The 27,203-nt window shown below is 46.9% G+C and overlaps 1 protein-coding gene across 2 annotated transcripts in view; it reads right to left on the bottom strand.

Moving 5' to 3' along the window:
• Positions 1 to 758: 758 nt before the first annotated feature.
• Positions 759 to 27,203, bottom strand: part of PRAG1 (PEAK1 related, kinase-activating pseudokinase 1) — a 48,906-nt gene continuing 22,461 nt past the window's right edge. For both annotated transcript variants that reach the window (XM_055416527.2, XM_055416529.2), the window contains exons 4-6: positions 22,398 to 22,555; positions 9,200 to 9,939; positions 759 to 3,324 (exon numbers count right to left, since the gene is read on the bottom strand). In XM_055416527.2, the coding sequence (XP_055272502.2) occupies positions 2,161 to 3,324; positions 9,200 to 9,939; positions 22,398 to 22,555 (2,062 nt within the window). In that variant the 3' untranslated portion in view covers positions 759 to 2,160. The remainder of the gene's footprint in view (positions 3,325 to 9,199; positions 9,940 to 22,397; positions 22,556 to 27,203) is intronic.

The following is a 27,203-nucleotide window of genomic DNA, read 5'->3' as shown; positions in this document are numbered from 1 at the left end:
TGAGGGTGGAGGGTTTGCCTGGAAAATTCCCAAGAAGAAACAACTGACAAAATAATACCCTCTGAAACAGATGGGTCCTATGGAGAATTATGATTTCCATGTTCAAAACTTTATCTGTACAAACATAGCTGGAAGCTGGTTTTAGCCGGTTTTTCCCTCAGTGCTCAAGCAACCACTGAAATGACATACGTGCCTCGGAGCCCCAGGGTTCAGTTTAGATGCTTGGAAGTGTGGGTGTGTTTACCTGGAGTCCCAGGCTGGAATGGCTGCAAAAAGACTGAAATTAATATGCAGGAGCACTTGCCGGTGGCTCAGTGGTGAAGAATCCTCTGGCCAATGCAAGAGGCAGGGGTTCGATCCCTGGTCTGGGAGGGTCCCACGTGCCATGGAGCAACTAAGCCCATGTGTCACAACTACTGAGCCTGTGCTCTAGAGCCCGTATGCCCTAGAGCCCGAGCTCTGCAACAAGAGAAGTCACTGCAATGAGAAGCCCACACACTGCAACTTGAGAGTAGCCCCTGCTGCTGCTGCTGCTGCTAAGTCGCTTCAGTCGTGTCCGACTCTGTGCGACCCCACAGATAGAAGCCCACCAGGCTCCCCCATCCCTGGGATTCTCCAGGCAAGAACACTGGAGTGGGTTGCCATTTCCTTCTCCAGAGAGTAGCCCCTACTCACCGCAACTAGAGAAATGCCCTCGTGGCAATGAAGACCCAGCACAGCCAATAATAATTCAATAAAATAATTTAAAAATTATGTAGAATGGGACCTGGGAGATTTTGTCATCCTGGTTGCTGGCCACTTTCCTAGATTCCTAGGACATCCATTAAGATCGTAGAATTTATTTTAAACTTGTTCATTGTTATTAACAAGGTTTGAGAAATTCGTTCACAACTTCAAAGATTACCCTTTAGGTAGCCATACAAGGCTCTTGGGCTATTTCCCTTCAAATGAGTGTTTATTGATTTTTTTCTGTGTCTAGTTTTGAGGAAGAAAGATCTGGTGCTTCCGAATTCTCTTTGAAGCACTTTTTAAAGGCATGGTAACAAATGCTGACTGCAGTAGGTACCAATAAATGTGTCAACTGAATGAGTTTTAAAAAATGGAAACCCAAAGGAGCTTTGAACAGCAGGTGGGTGAGTGGTCTGAAAGTGGAAACACTTTGAGTTCTCTTCTTGCACTGCCCTTATCTAGGACAGCAATAACAGGGGGCTGTTTCCCACCCGGCACTCCACCCTTTCTTCCCAACCCTGCCCAGGAAGTCAGTCTTGCTGCTCTATCAACCAGGCCCCCTTGCTCTCCGGCGTCTCACTGGTCTTGGCCTGGGGATGACAGGTGGGGAACAGATTGAGTGAACCCTCCCCATTCCAGCTCGTCTCACCATCCGTTGTTTTTCTCTTAATCCTGCCCGCAACCCTCTAAGTGGTCCCCTGCTAAGTTCTTGTCATTGGAACCATCTGGGCTGGCTTCTGCTTTCAGCCAGGCTTCTGATACAAATGATAACCAGCTTTAGCAAACTGGAAATGGATTTCAAGCAGTGGGATTAAATTCTGAAACTCTGGGATCACACCAGCTGTGTCTGGCTTCTTCCTAAGAGGCTGTTAGGTGGAGAGAGAAGCAGGGAAGATGAACTTGGTCCCCACACGCCTGCGCTCCTGTGGCCTGACGCTCCTTCTGACGAGAAGTGGAAGAACAGGGACAGTTCAAGTGGTCCTGAAGCCACTGTTTCAAGGGCTTAAAGCGATTTTACCCACCAAAGGTATTAACACACTTGGGGATAAAAGAGCTTTGCTCACGACTCAACCAGCAATTTTGATTAAAAATGGAATTTTTTTAAAAGAGACCCCCTAATGGGGTAGTGAGACCAGAGTCCAGGCTTCATACTGCGGGCGGCACTGTCCTCACGACCTTGCAAGAATCTAGAAATGTACATAATTGCAGAGGAAACTGCAAGACCACAGGAGAAAAGAAGGCTAGACCACGGCGGGCAATGACATCCACAGTCTTTCATATTTATATCTTATATATATATATATATTACATCCAAGTAGGACAGTCATTTGTACCATTTCCCAAGAGACACAGATGTTTCCAAGGCAAGGCAGGGCACGGGGAAGGGGGTAGGATGAGGGTCCAGCCCAGAGGAGGGGGCCGGGAGCTGCCTCACAGAAGCTGTAGGAGCTTCAGCGATTGCAAGAGGGCTGCGGGCTCGGCCGACGCCAGATACTGGCAGCAGAGCCAGTCCTCCAGCTCCACCCCGCGCCGGCGGTCCACCGCCTTCTCGGCAAACTTCATCATCATCAGGGCTCGCTTCATGTCGATCCAGTTGTGGAGCGTGGCGCACAGCGCCTCCTCCGAGGTGCCCGGCGGCTCCACCAGCTCGCGCCGGGGCCCCCACAGCAGGCACTGCAGCACGCGCTTGGCCTCGCCGATGCGGATGCGCTTGATGGGGTCGGCCTCCAGCAGCAGGTGGGCGAGCCGCTGCAGGCCCGGCGAGTAGAGGGACAGCGCGGGCAGCGGGGGCAAGTCCTCCTGCCGGTAGTCCTGCTCCCGGAGCTGCGCCCGCACCTCGAACGGGTTGGGCTGGTGGAGCAGCTCGTAGATGAGGATGCCCGTTTGGAATTCGTCGAACTTGCGGTACTGGGAGGCAGACACGATCTCGGGGGCCAGGCGTGCCTGGCTCTTCTTCTGCTGCAGGTTGGCGGTGCCACCCGGCTTCTGCTTGGCCTTCAAGAAGTTGCTGATGATGAGCCGGGGCAAGTGTTTCTCACTGGACCCTCCTGGAAAGGCGGCGGCGGCTGGAGGGGTGGGGGTGACTCTGGTAGGGATGGTGGCTGAGGGGCCAGAGGAGTGGGTAGCCGCAGGGGTGGGGGATGTGGTGGTGGGAGGGCCGGAGGCAGCCGGGGAGGGCTCGGGGGAGGCCTGGAGGGCGCAGTGCACCAGCAGCAGGTTCTCCAGACACAGGTCTCGGTGGATGATCCCATGCTCCTTCAGGTGCTCCAGTCCATTGCAGAGCTGCAGGAGCAGGAAGCACACCCGCCGCTCGTAAACCTCGGGCTCAGACTGGTGGCTGGTGGCCAAGTCCCGCACAAAGTCCGAGGCGGTTTGGTGGGGCACCTCCCGAGTGATGACCACCACGCAGTCCTGCTCCTGGGAGGGGGGATGTGAGGGCAGGGCAGATAGAGGGTCCTTGTGTGCGTCGGGAGAGGTGAGCATGCTGGAGGGCACGGAGGCGACAAAGTGGCCACAGTCCTGCTGGATATTGAAGTGCACGGGCACTGAGGGGCTGCAGTACGAGGCTGCTTTGGGCTCGGGGGTCTTGCAGATCTGTGGGGGAGAGTGGAAGTGAGGTCAAAGCCAGAGCCATCACTCTGTTCGGTAAACAGTGCTGGGACATTTAGACACCCGCATGCAAATGGTGAACTTACACTCCTACCGCCCACTGCGCACACACCATTTAACTCAAAATGGGTCACATGGACCTAGGTCACAGTGGAGAGGCTCAGGTGTGAGAGCCACAACACACATACACACTTCTGAAGAAAACACAGGGCAGAATCTTTGAGGCCTTAGGCTAAGCCAGGATTTCTCAGCGACCACACCAGAACCATGGTCCAAAAAAGAAGAAGGAGGAAAACCTGACCTGATCAAACCTTAAAACTTGTGTGGTTAAAAAAAGTATTAAGAAAATTGGGAAGACAAGTATTAGAGTGGGAGGAAATATTTGCAAAACACATATCCATCCGGAACATACCCAGGATTCTTGCAAAGCTGTCATAAGATAAATTATCCGACCAAAAAGTCAGCAAAAGATATTCACAGGCATTTCACCCAAGAACTATGTCAATGGCCATAAGCACATGAAAAGATATTCAACATCATGAGTCATAAGGGAAAGGCAAGTCAAAAACACAATGAGAGCCCAGGTGATGCCCACCAGAATGGCTGTAATAAAATGATAATACCAAGCGTCTATGAGGATGTGCAGAAATGGGAACTCTCAGATACAGCTGCTGCTAGGTCTCTTCAGTCGTGTCCGACTCTGTGCGACCCCACAGACGGCAGTCCACCAGGCTCCGCCGTCCCTGGGATTCTCCAGGCAAGAACACTGGAGTGGGTTGCCATTTCCTTCTCCACAGATACAGCTGGTAGGATGTAAAAAGGTACCACCCCTTTGGAATACAGATGGTCAATTTCTTAAAAAAGTTAAACCTAAAATGATCATACAATCCAGCCAGAATGAGTTCCCTTGATAGGAAGACATCGCTCTGCCCACAATGTGGACTGGACAAATTCTCAGGAAGCCAGCCATCAGCCTCACTCCCCAGCCACTGCACCTGACTTGGCAGCTACCTGACAGCAGATATGTTTGATCGCTGGGATGTTCCTTTCTTGGGGAATCTCAGGGGCAGAGATGCAGGCCCTACACCTCTAGGACTTGATCAAATTCTCTTAGGCTGCCCTGGTTTCTAGATCCAGATTAAATTAATATGCCATGCCTACCAACTGGCACAATCCACGGGGCTGATTTTAGTGGAGCTGCTAAGTACAAGCCAATCCTCTAAGGGTGAGTCATAGCAGCTGAAAGAAAATAGAAAGCTCTCCAGGGAATAGGGAAGCCCAAGGGCCCAAAGGCACCCTCTGAACTGAAGATGGAAATAAACAAGCGGAGGATCTCAAGTTCTCTGGGGAATTCCTATGCCGTGTCTTTCCCACCTCTTCTACATCTTTTTGTACGAATGACAGTGACAGCCACCTAAGGATCCTGAGCAACAGGAATCTTCATCTGGTGGCCGCACAACTGAGAGTCTTGAGTCACACACAATGGCCTCCCATCAGGCCTGAGCCCCTCTAATTAATTACACGGAAAGAGACCGCAGATGGTCTGTGGGCACTCCTCTGCAAAGGAGATGGTGCAGCCCCAGTCACGCTTTGTAGAAGGGTAAGGATCAGTATTCTATGGACATGAGTTTGAGTGAACTCCGGGAGTTGGTGATGGACAGGGAGGCCTGGCGTGCTGTGATTCATGGGGTTGTAAAGAGTCGGACACGACTGAGCGACTGAACTGAGCTGAACTGAATGAAGGATCAGAATGTAATCCTGAGGAGAAAGGCATCTGGCCCCATCTACAAAATACCACCCAGCAAACAATCTCAAAGTAACCCTTCTGGCTGCTGCATGGCTATACTCGAATGATCACGGCAGTGTTTATGGAGTGCCACAATGCTTATAGGTGATGTTTTTAGAAGTTCTGTTGCAAGCACCTTTTCAAAGAGATTTATGTATATTGCAGCTCTACAAACCTCAGCATGAAACCTGGCAAAAAGGAGCTCAGCTACTAAGAAAACTTTTTAGAAGATAATTGGAGGGTTGGGGGGTCGGGGGGAGGGAACACATTCATTTAGTGATCTCTCTTATGAGAAAAGCAGAATAGAAATAAAAGGGAAGCTCATTTTATCCCAGAGAGTGTTTCCTCTTCCATGAACAAAAGTGATTTCAGGATACATGTCGAAAAGGCGCTGCTGTAGGTTCTTTTTTATCTGAGCCCAGCCAGCTATATTTGGTTTTTAAATAGCAGTTTTTTGGGACATTGTCGGCTGGGTTGGTTCTCAAAAAATAGTCTAGTGTATAAATGCCAGCAACCACTGTGTATGGACCTGTCTGCAGTGCCATCCATGGATACAAGTAAGAGCTTCTCAACTACAACATACCCAGCAAACTTCCACATGGTGCCTATAAAGCATATTTCCTGTAGTGTCTCTTTAAATCTCATTGAACAACTCAATGAGATAGATGTTACTACAGAACAAGAAGCTGAGACTTTAAAAAGTTATTTGCCCAAGATTATACAGCTGAGAAGCGTTCTGGAGGTGAAGAGTATGAGCTTTAGGGTGAAAAGGACCTTAATTTCAATATGAACTCTGCAAACACTGGCAAGTTACCCTTGATTCTTGTTCTTTTCGGTTGGTCGTTATGTTCTATTAAGTAGTCACACTGAACACATGAATGCTGAACCACTGCTCCTGGGGAAACACAGCGTGAAGTTCTTACAAATCTCTGGTCACAAGATGCTCATCAACTGGCCAATGTATAACCCTGCTGTATGTGAGTTTCTGTTTAAAGACGCCTTATTCATAGATATTAATAGTATCTCAGTTGTGCTCACAGTGACTCATGGCTGACAGCAGTGTAGCTCACGCCTGAAAAGAAGCTGATCTAACACCCTCTCAAAACTGCATCACAGTCTTCCTGACCTTAGGATCAGGAGACAGGACTTCATTGCTTGGCATGGCCATTTTAAAGGGTGAAATCACCCTTTAAAAAAATGTGAAGATGAAGCACTTGTTTACAGTATGAGAGCTGCGAAAGAAGGTGGAGAGTCCCTGTGCGGCACCTCAGCACGGGTTTGCGTGTTGAATAACTCGGATCTCCCCAACTCTGCACGTGGCCAGGAATGACCACTAAAGCACCCCAAGCATTTATTATTTGGGCTGACAAAAAATTTCAGCACCAAATTCACAAATATGGAATCCCCAAATATTGAGAATTGACTATTTATCTCAAAGTCTGTTTCTCCTCTGTATCTCAAGGGCAGTGTCCCTCCTCACAGGGCCCCTGGGAGCATTAAAAGACATAAGACAGACACAGCTTTCAACACAAAGCCTAGCCCAGGTGAGCACCCACCGGGAAAGGTTGCTATGGTGACTACCGTTATGGGTCTGGCAGTAACCTGGTGGTGCAGCCAGGCAATCCAGAGGTGGCTGGCAGGTAACTGTACAAACCCAGAGGGCTCAGCTGCCATGCCTGGGATGTGTTTCCAAGGATCCTTTTCTCCAGGGTATCAAAGGCCTGAGCCCAGCAAATCTCTCCTCAGGAGTCTAGGCAGTTTGCACAGAGATGTAAATGAAGGAGCAGAGTAAATGACAACTGGCATGGATGGGATTCAAAATCAGTGAGCTGGTCCTCTGGCAAGACCTCGCTGCCTTGAACAAAAGATGGGGTGCGTGTTAACCAGTGGGGGAGCCCTGGGCAGGGCCCTCATGATCATTCTACAGTGTCAAATTAGGAGTGAAGGCAGAGGAGGTGGGTGGAAGGCTTCTCTTCCACCCCCGCCTCCCCTCTCCACCCTGCAAGATCATTTTCAGGGGTCTGTGCTCAGGTTTTGGCTCAAGACTTCACAAAGACTGGTTCAGCTCCAATTTCAAAGGTTTCATTGAGCCAAGTCTCGCTTTAAACTTTGGTGCCTTGGCCTGCTTCGTGGTTGAAAATTTGGGCTAAGTCACGTCTGCGAAATAAAAAAGGCCCAGCCAGCTTAACACAGGTCCCTAATTACTGGAGTTCTGGCTGACAGAGGCACGAAACAGCTTCGACAGCACACGTAACAAAGGCTTCTTCTCCTACCCTGTATTCGTGGAGCAGGGCTACACGAGCTGGCTTCACTCTCTCGCTGCCACAGGAGGCAAAGCCCACAAACAGAGAAACCAACGTGAGCCTGAGCAGGTGCGAGCCTGCAACCAAAGCTCCTGCATCCCAGACACAGATGAGACGAGCTCGGCTGCAGACAGGCGGCTCGGGAAGGAGCCTGCTCCCCCTCCTGGGGACCCAGAGGATTCAGATGACTGTACTCCATCCAGAACCAGCACTAATGAAGTGGAACGGCGGCGCGTGCAGGAGGATGCTCTGTACCCCGCCCCCACCCCATCACCAGGCCAGGCACATCTGCAAATTGATGCTGCTGTTCCCTAGACTCTGAATACTTGAAATTCTTCTTCAAATTTCCTTTTCACAAAATATTGAGCTCCAATATAAAAAAAAGTTAAAAAAATTTTAAAAGAAATTTCATTTTCACATGCTATGGAGATACTCCCTGATCTGCCAAGGCTCCAGCAGAATCACAGAGAACACTGGGACTCTCTTCCTTAACAGGCCCAAGGTCTATCTGCTCGTTTCCTTATTATTATTTTATATGGACCATTTTTAAAGTTTTTACTGACTTGGTTTCAATATTGTTTCTGTTTTGGGTTTCTTGGTTGGGAGGCACGTGGGACCTCAGCTTCCTGACCAGGGATCAAACCAGCACCCCCTGCATTGGAAGGTGAAGCCTTAACCACTGGACTGCCAAGGAAGTCCCTCCTATGGTTTAGATTTCAGATAAAATGAACAACACTGCCTTCTAACGTTCTCTGGGAATGCTGAATTTTCTGCACTGTTCTTCAGAATTGGCTAACTCTACATTATTACAGGAGGTCTTAGAATCCAAGCTGCACAGCACAATCACGAATCTAAAAAACCAAACCCCTTGATCCAGAAGTTCTGATCCAGCGGCAGACCTTGCACCAAGTGGCCCCCTTGCGCCACATCACCTTCTACCCCATGGGCAAGAAGGATTAAAAGCCTGTCCCACCAGGCTTGTTCCTCCTCAAAATGGAGAGGTCAGCTGTCTCTTGACAGTGAAGGAGCCCGCAGGTCCAGCCCCAGGAGGCAGGGGAGAGTAACTGATGCACCTGAACACAAGAAACTGTTCAGGGTGGAAGCAGAGGGATGATCCAAAGATCATTTTCTCAGGTCCATTGGGTCAACAGAAGCAAAGAACTTCTTAAAGGCACCTCCATCCCCTTGACTTTCAAGGAGCTCAAATTTACATCCCTTCATTGGATGGGTCGGAGAAGGCAATGGCACCCCACTCCAGTACCCTTGGCTGGAAAACCCCATGGACAGAGGAGCCTGGTGGGCTGCAGTCCGTGGGGTAGCTACAAGTCAGACACAACTGAGACTTCACTTTCACTTTTCACTTTCATGCATTGGAGAAGGAAATGGCAACCCACTCCAGTACGGTTGCCTGGAGAATCCCAGGGACAGGGAAGCCTGGTGGGCTGCCGTCTATGGGGTCGCACAGAGTCGGACACGACTGAAGTGACTTAGCAGCAGCAGCATTGGATGGGTACAGATCCCGGGCTCTGGGCTGCCAGAGATGACCAGGCTGATCATGTTCAGCTTGCTCTTTCCTCCATCGAACATGTGCATACAAATCACACTGCACCATGTCCTGGGCCAGGCAGAGTGAACTCACCGAATATTTCTAGGAAATGACCCTCCTCGGGGAGGCGGCCGAGGGGACAGGACTTCTCAAGCCACAGGGCTGCCAGCCAGGACCGCCAGCTGGCCACAGGGCGGGGGAGTGGGAGGCGGGGGTGGGACCTACCTTCACCGCATAGGTGCTGCCGGGGTCCTCGGAGCACGTGGCACAATAGTAAATGGCATCCCCTGAGTCACAGCAGGGCTTGTTACAGGTCAGCTTAAACAGGGACCAGTTATTCTCGCTGAAGTGCAGCTCCTTCTTCTGGCCACCCATGAAGAGGTCCTCGCACCTGGCCACAAGGCGGACCAGGGACTGGGCGTAGAGCCCCCCCAGCTTGGCGTAGGTGCCCTCCTTGCTGCTGATGCTGTTCAGGAGGCTGTGGAGCTGCAGCTGGGTGCTGCCTGCCGAGGCCTGGCTGGACACACTCAGCTGGGAGGACGAGGCGGAGGAGACCCCTTTGCCCTGCAGGCCTTTGCTGCCCCCCAGCCCCGGCGCGGGGCCCCGGTGGCCGCTGCCTTTGGAATTTTTCTCCAGCGGCTCAGAAGCGGAGAAGACGTGCTGGTGGCGACCACTAGGGCCTGAGGCGTAGCTGAAGTGGGAGTCCTCATGGACACAGACGTTAGTCTCCGAGTGGCTGAGGTTCAGCTTGGGACTTGCTGTTCTGGGCTTGGGGGAGCCCTGGGTCCAGAAGAAGCCATCAGGGGAAGAGGCCGCCCGACTCACGAGCTTCTTCTGGGGAAGAGGAGGGGGCTGCAGTGGGTCGCTGGGGGACACATCCTCGGTGGAGCCCGAAGGGAAGGGGACAGGGGCGAAGAGCTTCTTCCTGCTGTTGGTGGGCGAGTGAGCTGGCTCAGATGATGGACCTGAGAGAGAAACAGAAATTCTCAGGCTAGAAGTCCATGCTGCTCAGTTCCAGGGTCCTGTGGGCTTTTTTTTTTTCCATCAAAGTAATTTATTTTATATTGTTTTTATCTATTTCTTGAAGAGACAACATACGCATATGAACAAATTAAAAGTGCAAAAAAGGTATACAATGCCAACGAGTCTTCCTCCTATCTGGTCCCTCAGCATCCAGTCCCTCTAATCTAAAGGAAACCACTGCTGGCAATTTCTCATGCATCCTTCTGGAGATCCGCCAAACAACCAAAACAAACACACACGCAACATACACACATTTACACAAAGGAGAACAAACAGTGCCCACTGACCCCAGTATTCCTTTTCTTCCTTTGCCACTATGGATTGGAGATAGTCCACATCAGATGATGTCCAGGTGTAGTTCATCCTTTTTAACAGGTGCCCCATAGTATATCATCATATGAAAGTATCATAAATTTATTTAACCAGCTCCCGCTGGATGGATACTTAGGTTGCTTCTAATATGTGGCAAACAATGTTGCAACAGCAGCAAACTTGAACATGTGTGGCTTGGCTGGATGTTTTTTAAAAAGTCAGTTTATAGAAGGTAGTGTTTAGCTGGAGAAGGAAATGGCAACCCACTCCAGTGTTCTTGCCTGGAGAATCCCAGGGACGGGGGAGCCTGGTGGGCTTACTGTCTATGGGGTCACACAGAGTCGGACACGACTGAAGTGACTTAGCAGCAGCAGCAGCAGTGTTTAGCTGCAATATAACGCCTCCTTTTTAGTGCGTAATTCCATGAGTTTTGACAAACTCTCTGATGGCCTGGGGGACAGGGCAGGCCCACAGACATTTTAGAAGGCAAACAATGGTGGTGGTGGCTTAGTCATTAAGCTGTGTGCATCTCTTATGAACCCATGGACTGTAGCCCGCCAGGCTCCTCTGTCCATGGAATTTTCCACACAAGAATGCTGGAGTGGGTTGCCATTTTCTTCTCTGGGGATCTTCCCAACCCAGGGATTGAACACAAGTCTCCTCCATTGTGGGCAGATTTTTTTTTTTTTTTTTAAACCGCTGAGCCACCAGGGAAGCCCAGAGGGCAAAGGAAGGTGATTTTATAAAAGAAGCAGCAGAAAAGTGAGTTGGTTCCTAGGCCCCTGAGTTCCCAGAGTGGTGCGCATGGATACTGTTATGATTCTGGGAAAGTTCCGTCACTGCCCCAGGTCTCCGCAGAGCACAGGTACGTCCAGAAACATGACAGAAGGTGAGATGGATGGCCAATCTAGACAGAGCGAAGACTGGACTTAGTCTTTGTATAACTGCCTTAAATGGAGAGTTCACAATGAAACAAGAGCTCAGGTAAAAGAAACGTTTAAGAAAAGGTACTGACATTGGAGACAAGAAAGTGCCAACTGAAATAATACTCGTTTACTTCATTCTAAGAACTGATTCAAAGATGTACCCACTATTTTAATAAAAGCTTTTAGGGGGATTAAAAGAAACCCATTAACTGTATCCAAATGCGGTAAAATGCATGCTATTATCCTGAAGGTTAAAATGTGAAAGAAACAGGGGTCTCAGATTTAAGGAAATGGACGGTTATGATGTGCACCCATCATTTTCAGGGGGCCCCAAACCTCCAGGATCTAATGGCTGATGACCTGAGGTGGAGCTGATGTAATAATAATAAAGTGCACAATAAATGTAATTTGCCTGAATCATCCCCAAACCATCTCACCCCCCACCACCCACAGTCTGTCTTGCAGGAAACCAGTGCCTGGTGCCAAAAAAGCTGGGCACCACTGTGATTGTGATGTCACCTAAGGGCAGGGCATGCAGTACGTCTCTGAACCCCTGTCCTCTCAGCAGGACGCCTAGAAAGAAAGATACGCATCAAAGACAGAGGCCGACAAGTGGAGAGAGGTCCCAGAGGAAGGCTGCTGTGAGTTTTGTGTCGCTTCACTCAAGGCCTTCGTAGGCCTGCTCGTGCATGTGTGACAGCTGTTCATGCCTGAGCTTCTCTCTGCTTCCTCCAGCCGAAGTGGGGCAGAGGTGGCCGGCACCAAACCTCGCACATCCACATGGGGCAGGGCGCAGGGTCGGGATGGTTTCCTTACTTAAGATGCTTCTCCATAGGCAAGAGAGAGCAAGGTGGACGACCACGTCCTCAGGCGTTGATATCCGTGCCCCAGCCTCACTGACCAGCATCAGTGAGCGACAGCAGAGCATGCCCTGTGCGAAGCCCCCAGAAGGACAGAGTTAGTACACACAGCTCACTGAACCAGGAGCTGGGAACCAGGTTCAGGCAAAGAGGTATTATCAACACTCAGAAGATAAGGGTGGGGGAGGAGTGGAGTGTGATCAGAATTCCGGTCAATCAGCCCTGAATGTTCACTAGAAGGATGGATGCTGAAGCTGAAACTCTAATCCTTTGGCCACCTGATGCGAAGAGCCAACTCATTAGAAAAGACCCCAAGGCTGGGAAAGATTGAGGGCAGGAGGAGAAGGGGATGACAGAAGATGAGACGGTTGGATGGCATCACCGACTCAATGGACACGGGTTTGAGCAAGCTCTGGGAGACGCTGAAGGACAGGGAAGCCTGGCATGCTGAGGTCAGTCTGTGGGGTTGCAAAGTCGGACACGACTGAGCAACTGAACAACAGCCAGCAACAGGGACGCCCTGCCTCTGCCTCCTGGTCCCTGGTTCCACCGGCCGGCGAGGCCTGTGACAAATCAGTTTGCGGGTGAGTCCCCTCCTCCAGCCTCCTGCTGTGCCCACCCCCTTACTTGGTGCGCTTTTCTTGCCTTCCTTGTATGGCTCTCACCACATCCCTTTCTGCCCCTACCCTGATCTGAGGGTGCACAGAGAGATGCCAGCTGTCGATCTCACTCAGCTGAGTTTCCTCATTGAAAACTGACCAGACTGCATCCCCACGAAGGCCCCTTCCAAAACTAACAGTCTACAGTTGCAGCCACTCTTCCCATTTTCAACAGCTCCTCATGTGTATTCTGTCTCAAAGCTGCCCCTGAAAGAAGGCACCTCTATACTGACGGTTATCTGGCTTCCTCTGTTCCTCAAGATCTAGCTCTCACATGCTGTGGCTGGAAAACTTTTCAGTCTTTAAGAATAGCAGGAATCTTAAAATATATATATATATATAAAATCAGCAACACTTCTTATTCCCTGGATTACCACAGAAAACCAAGAGGTTGTGCTTTAGCACAAAAAATATCATGTGTGTTCAGGCAGTTGGAAGGAAGTGACTTTTTTCTCCTTTGCCCTGTAGGTGTTCTCTTGCTTTCTTGTGGGAACTGTGAGTCAGTGGCTTCGATGAGATCTATATCCTGCAACCTCTGAACTAAGTCGAGCCAGGAGTACTGGATATTAGAAGGAGGCGTGGCTTCAAGGATTAGTGTGTAGGCTGGTTCCTTTTGCTTTATTTCTTAGATGTTAGGTGTTTGTCACCCAACAAGCACTGCCTAAAGCACCGAGCAGTCGGATGATGGCACTGCACAGGAAGGCTCCCAGCCAGGAGCTTGCCCAGCGGATGGAAAGGACTACATGACACAGACCTCCAGTGAAGTGAGGCTCATCAGAAATGTGCCCTTTCCCTGTATAACTCGGCATTACATACGTGTGTGCATGCTAACTCCCTTCAGTCGTGTCCGGCTCTTTGCGACCCTGTGGCCTGTAGCCTGCTAGGCTCCTCTATCCATGGGATTCTCCAGGAAAGAATATTGGAGTGGGTAGCCATGCCCTCCTCCTGGGGATCTTCCCAACCCAGGGATCAAACCTGTGTCTCTTACATCTCCTGCATTGGCAGGCGGGTACTTTACCACCACCTCCACCTGGGAAGCCCTTTATATAGACATATTGTGAATGAAAAAAATCACCTAGTTTGGTACCCTACCTTCTGTCCTGAGGCATTCTTAATCCATGCTTCAGACGTAGACCCATGCCTGATGCTGCTGCTGCTGCTGCTGCTGCTAAGTCACTTCAGTCGTGTCCGACTCTGTGTGACCCCATAGACGGAAGCCCACCGGGCTCCCCCATCCCTGGGATTCTCCAGGCAAGAACACTGGAGTGGGTTGCCATTTCCTTCTCCAATGTGTGAAAGTGAAAAGTGAAAGTGAAGTCGCTCAGTCGTGTCCGACCCTTAGCGACCCCACGGACTGCAGCCTACCAGGCTCCTCCATCCATGGGATTTTCTAGGCAAGAGTACTGGAGTGGCTTGCCATTGCCTTCTCCGCATGCCTGATGAGAAGACCGTAATTCTCTCTGATGGCTCCCAGGCACCACAGGACTGAATAAATAACATCTCAGCTGTTAATATTCTTAGGGCTTCTCAGAAAGAGATGTCCATGTGTGACCCTTCTCAATGAAACTGTGATTTCTCCACCACAAGACAGGCAGTAGCCGTCTTCCATGGAATCACAGGGAGCCCCCGAAAGCCCACTTTGGCTCTGTCATGTTCTTGGCTCTTCCATGGGGCACCTCCTCAGAAACATGGCTGTGACCGTGCAGAGGCTAGACTCTTACTATGTGTAGTAGCTGCCACCCTCTGCATTTAGAAGAGTCAGAAAGAAGAGGGAACAAACATGCCTTGACACCTAAAATAGTCTCAAACCTCACAGGCAAGCCACTGGTTTAGAAAAATGGGCCTAAAAAAACCATGAAACACTTTGGCCAACAGCCCATATTCTCAGGACTTGGAGCCAAGGGCGCACGAGACAGAGTCAAATATATCCTGGGGTTTTAGGCCGGTGTTAGGTCACTCTGCTTCCAAATTCTGGCTTACAATTAAGGGTATAAAAAGCGTAAGAATGGAAAGTACTTTCCTGGGAAGTCTGCCTACATCACAGTTACATCATTGGTAGTTTTTAAAAAATGACTTTGTGTACTAATAGGGCCAGCGAGCTACAAACCCCATTTCCTAAGTTTTCCTTCCAATTTTCCACTCTGCATATCAAGCCCACAGCTAGCCATACAGCAGAACAGCTCTGCATCTCTTTAGTGCCTTTGCTTCAGAGAGAAGTGTTTCATCGGACGAAGCTAACTATCACGCGGTGCACGGGGTGGGATCTTAGAACAACCGACGGGAAGGTAAACTCATTTGGTGCCATCCTATTTAGAAAGCAGAGACAAGGAACCAGGATTTCAACGGTCCGGAAAAAGAGCTTAACTCCTATGCAGAAACGCAGGCCAAAAGTTCAACCCCAGCACTGTGAAGTTTTCTTATTATAGAGTCCTCTCTTCTGGCTGGGTTTTAATAGGTACTTTCATTGTTCTCTACAGCCAAAATGAGAGCCGGGCTTCAGGAGGAAGTGGTCAGTCCAGTTTTGAAATGTGTAAATAAGCCTGTGTGGCTCCCTTGGCGCCCGGCTCTGCCTTCTGACAGCGGATGTAAAGGACTGAATGACACAGACCTTGACAGCAGGGAGGCCAGAGCAAAGGTGGGGACAAAGGCAGGGTCCCAGCTAAGAGCCCCCCAGCCCAGCTTCAAACTTTAGCTTTGGTGTCTGACTGTTCTCCACCTTGTAAAGGAAAGTAAATGGAATTTTCTTTTGTTCGAAACACTCAGTGTTTTGTGGATCTTCTTTTAAAATGAGGGTAATAGGAAATGACTGGCTGGCTGGAAATGACTGTAGAGATTAATCCATTCACTCACTCAGTGTTTCTTGAGCACCCACGACAGGCAAGGCAGAGGGGACAAAGGAGATGGAGAAAGCGCGTCCGCACCATGGCCTGCTTCAATCCCTACATGTTCAAGGTGAGAAAACTGAAGCCATCAGTGGAGGCCAGCGTCACACAGGAAGTGGCAGTCTTGCAGATTTTGGCCAAAACCCCTTCTCCCCCACCCCCAGAAAATGTTAAGGGTGGGGATACAAGGTATGTTTTAGACTCACAGAGAGTAATTTTTTCCTCCAAAGGAAAACTGCACAACCTCTTGTTGGGTTCTACAATCAAAATAGACTAAGCTCTATTTTTTTTTGTTAAAGGAAGGCACATGGCATTCCTTCAAGAGGAATGCTTACTTTTTCAAGTAGGCAAACGTGATCTGAAAATGGAAGCATATTATTAGCATCTTACAATTGTATGGAAAACGCGGCATTTGTGAGATGTCTCTCCAGACTGCTTAAGCATCCCAAGAAACAGTGATCAAGATGGGCAGGCCATTGACACGCAAAACGGGGAAGCACTGTCTCAGTTTGGAAAACAGGCTCATGGAAAATATTTCATGTCTACAGCCTGTGTGTGCTTCCAGAATCAAGAATTTTCCCATTATAACACGGTCATTAAGGGTTTGCTTCCTAATTAACAGTAGAATGTTCAAGGAACTTTTGTGTGCCACTGTAGAAGCATAAATTGACATTTTTAGAGGTTAATTTGGTAACATCTATTTTAAAATGCACATATGTTTTGACAAATCAATTCCACTTCTAAGAATTTATCTTATGGATGTGCTCACCAAATTATCTCAGTGTACGTCCCAGGATGTTACTGTAGACTTGTAATGAAAGGAACTTATACATGCAATGACAAGAGAAGGGTTTAACCCATTCATACAATGAAACAATATGCAGCATGAAAAGAAAATGAGGTTGACCTAGAGGCTCTGATTTGAAGGACTTTAAGATACAGTAAGTACAAAAGTGTGTAGAACTGAAGCTTATGATATTTGGAATATGGATACAAATTTGTGGGATGATAAAGAAAAAATGCTCCAAGTAGAGGTGGGAGCTGGGGTGGAAGTGTCTGAAGACTGGCTTTTCATTTTATGTCTTTCTTCATCGTTTAGATTTGTATCAGAGACATGTATGGACTTTACTGAAATAATAATATATGTTTTTAAATTCAATCTAAGATGAAGCTTTAAGTCTGGTGATATTGTGAGGGCTCAGGCCACACTTCCACTTAAAAATGAGTATCTTTTCTTTAGGATAATTTCTCCAACCCTTAGTAATAGATCTTCCAGAACAGAACCCATGACCCAGTGTGTCTCCATGGAGGTTTGGGAGGAGAAATACAGTGTGAGAGCAAAACACGGATGGAATACATTAGACTGAACCCATCCATTTAGGATCACGCATTCTAACAAGACTACTTAATTAATTGAAAACACATATTTGGGGCTTGAAAGTTTTAGATGTCTTTTTCAGGATCACCTTTTTTTTTTTTTTTTTGATTGATTCATGTAGCTTGCAGGATCTCAGTTCCCTGAAACAGGGATTAAACCGGGGCCACAGCAGCAAAGCCCAGAATCCTAACTAGGCCAGCAGGGAACTCCCAGGACCACCGTTTTGAAAAAGAGGTGTTTCTTCTTACAGGGGCTCAGATAATAGCCTGAGTGGATGAGCCAGGACTCAGTGAGGGTCGGGCTGACGTCTGCCCTTTGTGGACTTACTGTCCCCCTGACAGGAGTGCCCCGCCCCCTGCCTGGATGGCTTTTCCCTGTAGCACTTATTGCCATCTGACATACTGGCTACCTGAGTTCTGTATCTTCCTCACTGTCCATGTCGCCACACTAGAATGTGAACTCTATGGAAGAAGGGACGTGGCACCTTCTGTCCCTGCTGTGTCTTCAACATCTAAAACTGTACTCAATCCATAGTTTGTGTGGGACTTCCCAGGTGGCTCAGTGGTAAAGAATCTGCCTGTCAATGCATGAGACGCAGGGGACCCAGGTTAGATCCCTGGGTCAGGAAGATCCCCTGGGGAAGGAAGTGGCAACCCGCCTCTAGTATTCTTGCCTGGGAAATCCCACGGACAGAGGAACTGGGCAGGCTACAGTCCATAGGGTCAGAGCAACTGAGCACATTGTTTGTATTCCACAAATACCTATCAAACCAATGACTGCATTAACGTCTATATTTTAAAAATCCTCTTGGCATTATTATTGAGAAATACAAGCTCACTACTGTCAATAGTTAATGAACTTTCTGTGCCTCTAGTTTGCCAGTGACAAAAATCAGAACAGAAACACTGCCTGGGTATATTTCTTCATGGGAGTTTATAGTCACTGCAGTGGTCATGTATGGATGTAAGAGCTGGACTATAAAGAAAGCTGAGCGCTGAAGAACTGATGCTTTTGAACCGTGGTGTGGAGAAGACTCTTGAGAGTCCCTTGGATTGCAAGGAGGAGACCAGTCCTGGGTGTTCATTGAAAGGACTAATGTTGAAGCTGAAACTCCGATACTCTGGCCACATACCTGATGCAAAGAGCTGACTCATTTGAAAAGACCATGATGCTAGGAAAGATTGAGGGCAGGAGGAGAAGGGGATGACAGAAAATGAGATGGTTGGATGGCATCAGCAACTCGACCGACATGGGTTTGGGTAGAATCCGGAAGTTGGTGATGGACAGGGAGGTCTGGCGTGCTGCAGTTCATGGGGTCACAAAGAGCTGGACATGACTGAGTGACTGAACTGAACTGTCTAGTTATTTAGACCTCTCATCTATCCCTTGTGACCACTTTTTCAGTTCAATGGGAGATGGGAGCCTGGCATCCATTATGTTTGTTTAACTGTGGAACTCTTAATTGAATGTTATCTTACATCAAAAGGTAAAATGATCTTAATGCAATTATGAGGTTTGCAATATTTAAAAGTAACCATTTAAAAGCACATGAGTCTCCCGATGACCATTCCTCCCAGCCCCATCCATCCACTCACTCCAGATGACCTTCCCCTTGGCAGCGTTCATAGATCTGTCCTTACACATGCAGTTTATCCCTCCCTAACCAAGCATAAACCTGACAACTGCTTAGATGGATTTTTCCTTTCACCGAGTTGACCCCACTGTTCAATGGAACTGCCCACATGGACAAATGGGATAACAGATGCGCTCAGAGGAGTAAGAAATGCGACAGAAGCAGGAAGAGCTGAATTAACATTGATACAAAAATATTGTCAAGTTTAGACAAACTCGTCTTTTTAAAAAATGCAACAAAGTTACAGCTTGCGATTATGTTTATTTTTCTTATAAAATTAGAAACTTTTGCAGGGGGTGGGGCACAAAACCTGGATAGAAGAAAACTAACTTTCACCATGAACCCAGATGAGTTTCCAAGAAGTTTCTAAAAACTACTACTATGCTACATGCCCTGGAATGGCTTTGTCCTCAGCTCACTCAGGCTTGCTCATACCACTGACTCAGAGTCCACAAAATGCGTCATTTCCATGAGTGAATTCTTACTGACAAAATCAATAATCGAATGGTCTCTTTTGATTTGATATATAATATGAAAGAGGTCGATGCTACATTCTTGAGTCAGTTCTACCTCTCCTATCTTGGTTCCCTGTCTCAGCCTCAGCAGTAGATGCCAAATAGCAACAAAAGGCACGATGGGCAAGTATTTCTGCTCCAAGGTAAAAGTGAGTTAGGATCCATGGGACGAAAAGCTCACTGTTCAACAACAGATTGAAGCCAGCTGCCTTGGCTAATGATGAGTGGCTCAATGAAGGGTTTCTTACATTTCATGACTGGTGGTTCTGGATAGTCTCCAGATTAATGTTTAAGAGACATTAAAAAGGAGAAAGAGAGAGAATTCCTGTGGTCTCTTGCCAGTTTCAAAGCATGGTTCTGGGTACAGAGCCATACATAGGAGCAGCAGATAGAAACTGGTTTGCTCTGACGAGCCAGAGTCTGGTTAAGAAGGTATTGGGTTGGCCAAAAAGTTTTTTGGGTTTTTCCATAATATAGTACAGAAAAACTTGAAAAAACTTTTCAGCCAATGCAATATATACCTTTTTGTTATTCCAGGAATCTAGATTTTGAGGGGCATTTCCATTGAATAACCAGCTCACAGTAAAAGGATAACCATGAAAATGTATCCTTTTTAAAAAATCAAAGCATAGCTGGTTTACAGTGTCATCTCAGTGTCAGATGGACAAATGTTCATTTTAATTCTAAAAGTCTGAGTTAGGTGTCACCAACGAACTCATAAACCCCCAGGTGGCTCCCTACTTCCAAACTCCACAGACTGGTTTGGAGAGCTTTGTACCAGCCCGCCCCTGGCCTCCCACCACCTCGTAGACGAACGCCCCTCATTCGCTTCCACTGAAGTGTGTCAGGCTGGTCTCACCCTTTTCCCCTGTGCATCGCTAACCCTGTGCCTTTTTTCCTCCTGAATTCATTCCTTAACCTGCAAAACCTCCTCTTCCTCCCCTACCTCCTCAAGTTAAACCACTCTTGACACAAGAGCTGAAGTCCCATCTCCTCAGGAAGCCTTCTCTGAACCCTCCACCAGCCCTCACTGATTCCTCTCCCTCTGGATGCTTTCATAAGCACTCTTGCTCTGAGCAGCCCAATGTGCTTGCTGACTCCATCCACCCACAGGTCAGGAATTTTAATCTTACCTTCCTGGCTAGACGGTAAGAGCCTGAGAGCAAACGTCATGATTTGCTGGTTCCGAGAAGAAAAGTGCTGGAGCAATTTAGTCCAGTTCTCACCAACACAAGCTGGTGGGTGGCAGATGGAAGACCCTCCCACAAAATCGCTCACAATCCCAAAAGAGCAGGTCCCCATGGACCAGCACAGAGTCTAACGGTTCAAGCGCCCAGCCCAGCCCTCCACAAAATAATGTGCTTTGTAGAAATTTCTGCACAATCGAAGGGGGAAAGGAAAAAGATAGACGCCCAGGACAACCTGTAGAGAAAGAAAATATTCTTTTGCCACATCCCACCCAAATCAAGGCTAAGATATTTCCTGTTTTTAAGTCAGAGCTATCAGAAGTTCCCCATCAGAACACACCACAGACTAACTTCTTTGCTTCTGTCTGAGTGGCACTAATCTTTTAGACAGAAAAATGTTGGTGACAGTAAATTCACACTGGAACTTTCTACTCTAAAAATGCCTACGGAGAAGAAACATTTCCTTAGGACTGAGAGGGTCATGATAGCACACGTTCAAATCTATCATGCTAGGGCAAGCTGATGAGAAATACAGGAGTCAACATACACATACACACACACACTCACCCATCAAAACCACAGGAAAGTGAGAGTTCTTGTTTTTAGGCATACAGTCATCCCTCGTTATCTCAGGGGGAATTGGTTCCAGGAATCCTCTGGGATACCAAAATCCATAGATGTTCAAGTGTCTTATACAAAACAGCAGCAGAGTACCATCAGCCTGCTGTATCCGCAGGTTCTGCATCCGTCAATTTAACCAAAGATTTAACCTTGGGAACCTGTTGGAATCTGTGAATTCAGAGCCTGCAGATATTGGGGGGAGCAACTGTACATCCAATCAGGACATGTGTACATGTGTGATACATTGCTTCCGACTCTTTGCGATCCTATGGACTGCAGCCCACCAGGCTCCTCTGTCCATGGAATTCTCTAGGCAAGAACACTGGAGTGGGTTGCTGTGCCCTCCTCCAAGGGATCTTCCCAACCTAGGGATCGAACCCACATCTCTTGCTTCTCTTGCATTGGCAGGTGGGTTCTTCACCACTAGTGCCACCTGGGAAGCCAAATCCCACATGTGAAGCCTTAGAGCTTTATTCAGAAGCTCCGGGATTGGTGGTGGTCTAATGAAGCCTCCATGCTTTAATTCAACAAACACTGATACAAACACCTGCTGTGCATGCCTGCGAAAGAAAAGGAGAGACAGAGGGTGGAGGGAGAGGGAACTTGGGATTGCCACTGTGAACCAATCCTGAGGAGAGAAATCAAGTGCAGACCAATATATACAATGACTCATTACCCAGGAGTCAGGAGTCTTCTGACCTCCCACCGTATTGCCATGTGGATGTACTATGTGTAATTGGAGAGGGACATATGGGGTGAAGTACCTTGCCATAAATTCAACAGGGAATAAGAATTTCTCTGGTGGTCCAGTGGTTAAGACACCACCTTCCAATGTAGGGGTGTGGATTCCATTTCTGGTTGAGAAATTAAGATCCCACATGCCAGGCAGTGGGCTTCCCTGGTAGCTCAGCTGGTAAAGAATCCACCTGCAATGCAGGAGACCCCAGTTCGATTCCTGGATCAGGAAGACCCCACAGAGAAGGGAGAGGCTACCAAGAATACTCCAGTATTCTTGGACTTCCCTGGTGGCTCAGACAGTAAAGAATCCACCTGCAACGTGGGAGACATAGGTTTGACCCCTGGATTGGGAAGATCCCCTGGAGGAGGGCATGAAAACCCACTCCAGTATTCTTGCCTGGAGACTCCCCATGGACAGAGCAGCCTGGTGGGCTTCAGTCCATGGGGTTGCAAAGAGAGCCTAAGCACAGCATAGCACATGCTGTGCAGTGCAGCCAAACAAATAAATAAATAAAAATAAAGAGAACTCATAAAAAAAAAAAAACTCCTCGGTAGAGTCTATTTTGTGTGGAAAGTGGGACCGAGACAGTAGGTCTAGCTCAATGCTTCCAAATCTTGCCAATTAACCCAGGCCTGGCCTTCCAGGCTCAGGAGAATCTAAGCCTCTCCATCAAGGTCAAGTGTATTACCTCCATCACTACAGGTCCTGGAGTCAGAGGTCAGGCTGTCCGTGGAGCCCGTGGTGAAGCTGACGTGGACGCCCTTGAAGGACGGGCTGAGGCTCTCGGCAGAGCCCTGGCTCACTTTCTCCAAATCAGAGCTGCTCTTGTTCATTTTTAAAAGGTGCCTGGAAAATGTAGAAACAAACGATAAAAGTAATTAATTTGGTCTCTGTTCAAAAAAACCAGCCAATGGAGTATGAAGCTACCATGCTCTTGAAGCCTGACCAGTGCTGACAAGTTCTGAAAAAAATGATTTGGGGGAAGACAGAACAGGGGCTCTTCTGAAACCTCATACACACGAATGGCAGGTGATTTCTTGAGTGTGATTAAAGACAAGTGAGTCTATTAAATTTGGAAAATCCCCCAAACCATGATTTGGGAGGAACTGCCTTCATACTCCACTCCAGTACTGTTGCCTAGAAAATCCCATGGATGGAGGAGCCTGGTGGGCTGTAGTCCATGGGGTCACACAGAGTTGAACACGACTGAAGTGACTCAGCAGCAGCAGCAGCAGCCTTCATACTCTGGCCCCCTCTGCCAAAACATGTCTGTCAGCTATTATACCACGTGTCATCTCTACAAAGAAAAACTGCACATTATCATACAAGCCAATGTACAGAGATATATAGAGATTGGGGAGGTTCTGCAAGATCACAGGACAAGTGAACTGTGGACCAAAAACAAAAGATTTCTTCTGTGCCTGGTACTCTCCCGATATACCTTCAAAGGGTCTAGCTTGTTCCATGGAATTAAAGGAAACATTATTTCAATTTTAACTAGACTTGTAGTGCAATGATTAGATAGAACCATGTTAAACCTTATACCAAAACTATGGAATGAATCTGCCCTTAGGCTTTCTATGAAATCTTTGATTGTGTATCTAAGATAGAATGACTGACGCATTGGGGACAGGAATATCAAGTTCAAGAAAAGAACCTCGCCTTGGAGAAAACGGTTCCCTTATTAAGTAGAAGGTTTAGCTGATTGATTTCCCTCTTTCCAAGGACCACATGAATATTCACTCTGACCTGACATTTTCCCCACACAGTGGGACAGACCACAATCAATCTAGCCCTTTCCCTGTTGGTGGTAACCTAGATTTGTCTGGACTGATATCTCCTGATGACACTCCTCTCCCACCACGGTGGATCTATATCTCAATATCTGCTGTAGGAAATACACAAAACAGTATTGATTTGGTATCAGAACTGCCTTATTTAATGCATATGACCTTACAGCCAAGAATGTATTGATCGTTCTTTGTGTTCAGCATTGCCCAGCCTTGTATTCTCCTCACAGGCAGTGGAATCTCTTGTTCATTAACAGAAAAGTTTAGAGAAAGTTTGCTTCCATGAAACATGTTCTCCAGAAATATGTTTCTCTCCCTACCTCCCACCCCTAGGACTGCGTTTTTAAGAGTTTTAAATCTATTACAACTAAATATGACAGTGATGGCAATGTTACAACTAATAATATTATTTACATTCCAAAGTCACTCTAGGGGCCTTGGGGATATCAAATCTTAGAAAGTGCTATGGCAGTAGATTGTTTTTACCCTCTGGCAAAATATCGTCATAAAAGGTTTCATAAAATATTTTTATCCATCCTCATCAGATCCAACAACAATAGTTTTGCAGATGAGGCCAAGATATGACGTTGTGAATAACGACAAGTCCTCAGTCTAGGAAAAAAAAAAGCTAGGTCTCTGGCAATCCAGCCACATCAGAGTGGCCCTGGAGTCTGCCCACATCAGAGTGGCCCTGCAGTCTCCTGGTCTACAGGCTCAGAAAATTGCCATGGGAGAAATCCCAGCACCACAGCTGCTGAGCTGATGCAGAAAAACACCAGAAAAAATGTATATAAATAGAGAAAACAAAACAAAAAGTAAATGTGGTATGTGTGAGAACATACACATGTTTTATTTAGTATAAAGTGAAGCATTAAAAGAAAGAAAAATGTTCAGTTGCCATATGCAAAGGGAACAAAGATATTAAATGACTAGTAGTGAATGAATGGCCAGCTCAATTTTGTGAGTCAAGGCAGTTTAACAGAATAGACCAGAAAAAAAAAAAAAAAAGAAAATGAAAAGAGTATTTGTGAAACTTTTGTTTCAGGTGTGTGTGTGTGTGTCTGTGTGTGTGTGTGTACTGGATCACAGTATTAAATATAATTCTAAAATATATTTTAGAAACTTAGTTTTAAAAAGGTTAAAAGTCAATTCTCTAGAATAGGGATAGACAAACCTTTCCTTAAAGGCCAGATGGTAAATATTTTAGGCTCATGGATCATATAGTCTGTTGTAAGTATCAGCTCTGCTTTTGTAGCAGGGAAGGAGCCACTGACAATACGTAAACAAATGGGCATGTTTTCTAGTAAAACTTTATTTACAACACAGATGGCTGACCTGTGGGTGGTAGATGATGACTAACGATCTAGAACAGTCTTGTCCAATAGAAATATAATGCAAGTTATGTACATATAAAATTTTTAAAATTTAGTAACCAAATTAAAGGTAAAATTAATTTTAACAATGTATTTTACTTCACAAAATATGTAAAATATTGTCATTTCACTATGTAACAAATATAAAGTTAATGAGATATTTTATAGTTTTTTTATTCTAAGTCTTCAAAATCTGGTTTGTATTTTATATTTATAGCACATTGCAATTTAGGCTCCCACATTTTAGCTAGTGGTTACTGCACTGTGTAGGGCAGATCTAGAGAAACTCATACATGGGGAAGACTGTTCACAGTATTACTAACAGCAGAAACAAAATCATAGGCAGGCCAATGGCCATCAGTAAAGGAATGGATACACTGTGGTATATAGTCTTGTATCAGAGTACCATATAGCATTCAAAAATACATAAACTTGATTTAAATGTACTAGTATGAAAAGAATTCTTAAAATGCTGACTATTAAAAGTAGCTTGCAAAAGGCTCAAGTGTGACAACATTTATATATAATTTTAAAACACATTACGATTCTATGTATTTTTTACACATTTTTATCACATATACGTGGTAAAATGGAAATGACACTCAACTTCAAGACAGTGATGACTCTGGGTAGCAAGGGGAAATTAAAATGGAAATTGTATAGGGAGGGATATTCCACTGCATCTGTAATATTTCCTTTAAAAAAAAACCCAAAACAGAGAACAAAATGGTAATTATTGGAAAACCCTTGGACACGTGTGTGTGTGAAAGTCACTCAGTTGTGTCCGACTCTGTGACCCCATGGACTATACAGTCCAAGGAATTCTCCAGGCCAGAATACTGGAGTGGGAAGCCTTTCCGTTCTCCAGGGGATCTTCCCAAGCCAGGGATCAAACTCAAGTCTCCCTCATTGGAGGTGGATTCTTTACCGGCTGAGCCACAAGGGAAGCCCCTGAACACATGAAAGTGAGTTTAATCATTCTTTGAACTTCACTGCAAGCTTGAAAAACTTGGAAATGGACATTCTCAGAAAGAAAGAAATCACTAGGGTCTGACTAAGCCCAGACATGGCCACTTCTATTGACCTGCGAACACAGAGATGACCCAGTGAGATTTCAATCAGTCCTCATGGGATAGACAGGCTCTATGAGGATTGATTTCACCACAAAAAAGCCTCATGGATGGAAGTTAGTTTTCAGTCCTAACAACTCATCTGAGACTGTGAGGGTGAAATTTTCTACATCTACTCAATATGAGAAGTCACAGTTTTAAAGTCCCACCACGTGAATGCAGACAAAATCAGACTATTCTAGTGGCTGCAGGATAAATTCTGTGTGTGTGTGTCCTAATAGATTGTTCCATCAGATGTGAGTGTGTGTGTGTGTGTGTGTCCTAATAGATTGTTCCATCAGATGCGAGGCTAGAAGAGAATCCGAAGGCACTCAGCAATACACAGCCAGACTATACATATTCTCCTTTAAAGGATCTTTTCCTTCATTAATGATAGTTTGACTTGCCTTTCATAAAACTGGTGCAAACTATCTATGCGATGAACTCTAATGTCATGTGACTTAAGGAAGTGGCCTCATGAGGCCAAAGCCACATGCTCCAGTCTTTCCTCTCCCGGTGGTGGATAACACTCTTATCAGCTACAGAGAGAGCACTGCCTGCACGGATGTCACTGCTCTAGCCTGTGATAAATGACTTGTTCTTGCTCGGACTTCCTTCCCTACCTCCCCCCGTGATTAGACACGGTCACAGGAGAGCAGTGTGAGATACACAGCCAGCGGCACAGCGTCCTTAGAGATCTGAGCCCTGCAGCTGCTGCCCAGCGTTTGCAGAATGGCTTTTCCCCCCATTGTCCTTACAGAAAGAAGCCTTGCCAGAGTTTTCTCCCTACCATATTGGTAGAAAGCTGCAAAAAAATAATAATAATCCAGCCGGAAGAGCCATCTGCCAGACTTCCTCATTCGTAGGGAAAAAAAAAGAAACAAGTCTAAAAATACCCCCAAGTTTTCAGAATGCCCAAAATTCTGAACAGATACCAGACCCCAGTGGGGGCAGAGACTGTCTCTCAGACACGGCAGCTAGAATCCTCATACGCAGCACAAATGAAAGTGTGACCAAGGCAAACGTTCATTCTCACAGCTCTGAGTCTGGCTTAGTTCACATCCATTTGGCTGAGAAATTTTTGCCTCTGGAGCGGAAGGTAAGAAAAGTCGCACAGCACCAGTGTGCAGTTTTACACTAGTTCTCCAGACCTCTGTAGATAGTTATACCACCCAGTCTTAGGATGAATCAAGTTCACCGCTATGTCTAATGTTTTGGGGAA

Source organism: Moschus berezovskii, chromosome 26 (assembly GCF_049115385.1).
Source record: "Moschus berezovskii isolate FMDL1 chromosome 26, NW_MosBer_1.0, whole genome shotgun sequence".
Classification (NCBI taxonomy): Eukaryota; Metazoa; Chordata; class Mammalia; order Artiodactyla; family Moschidae; genus Moschus; species Moschus berezovskii.
The sequence above is the reverse complement of the archived record's forward strand: the minus strand, read 5'-3'. Positions and strand labels throughout refer to the sequence as shown.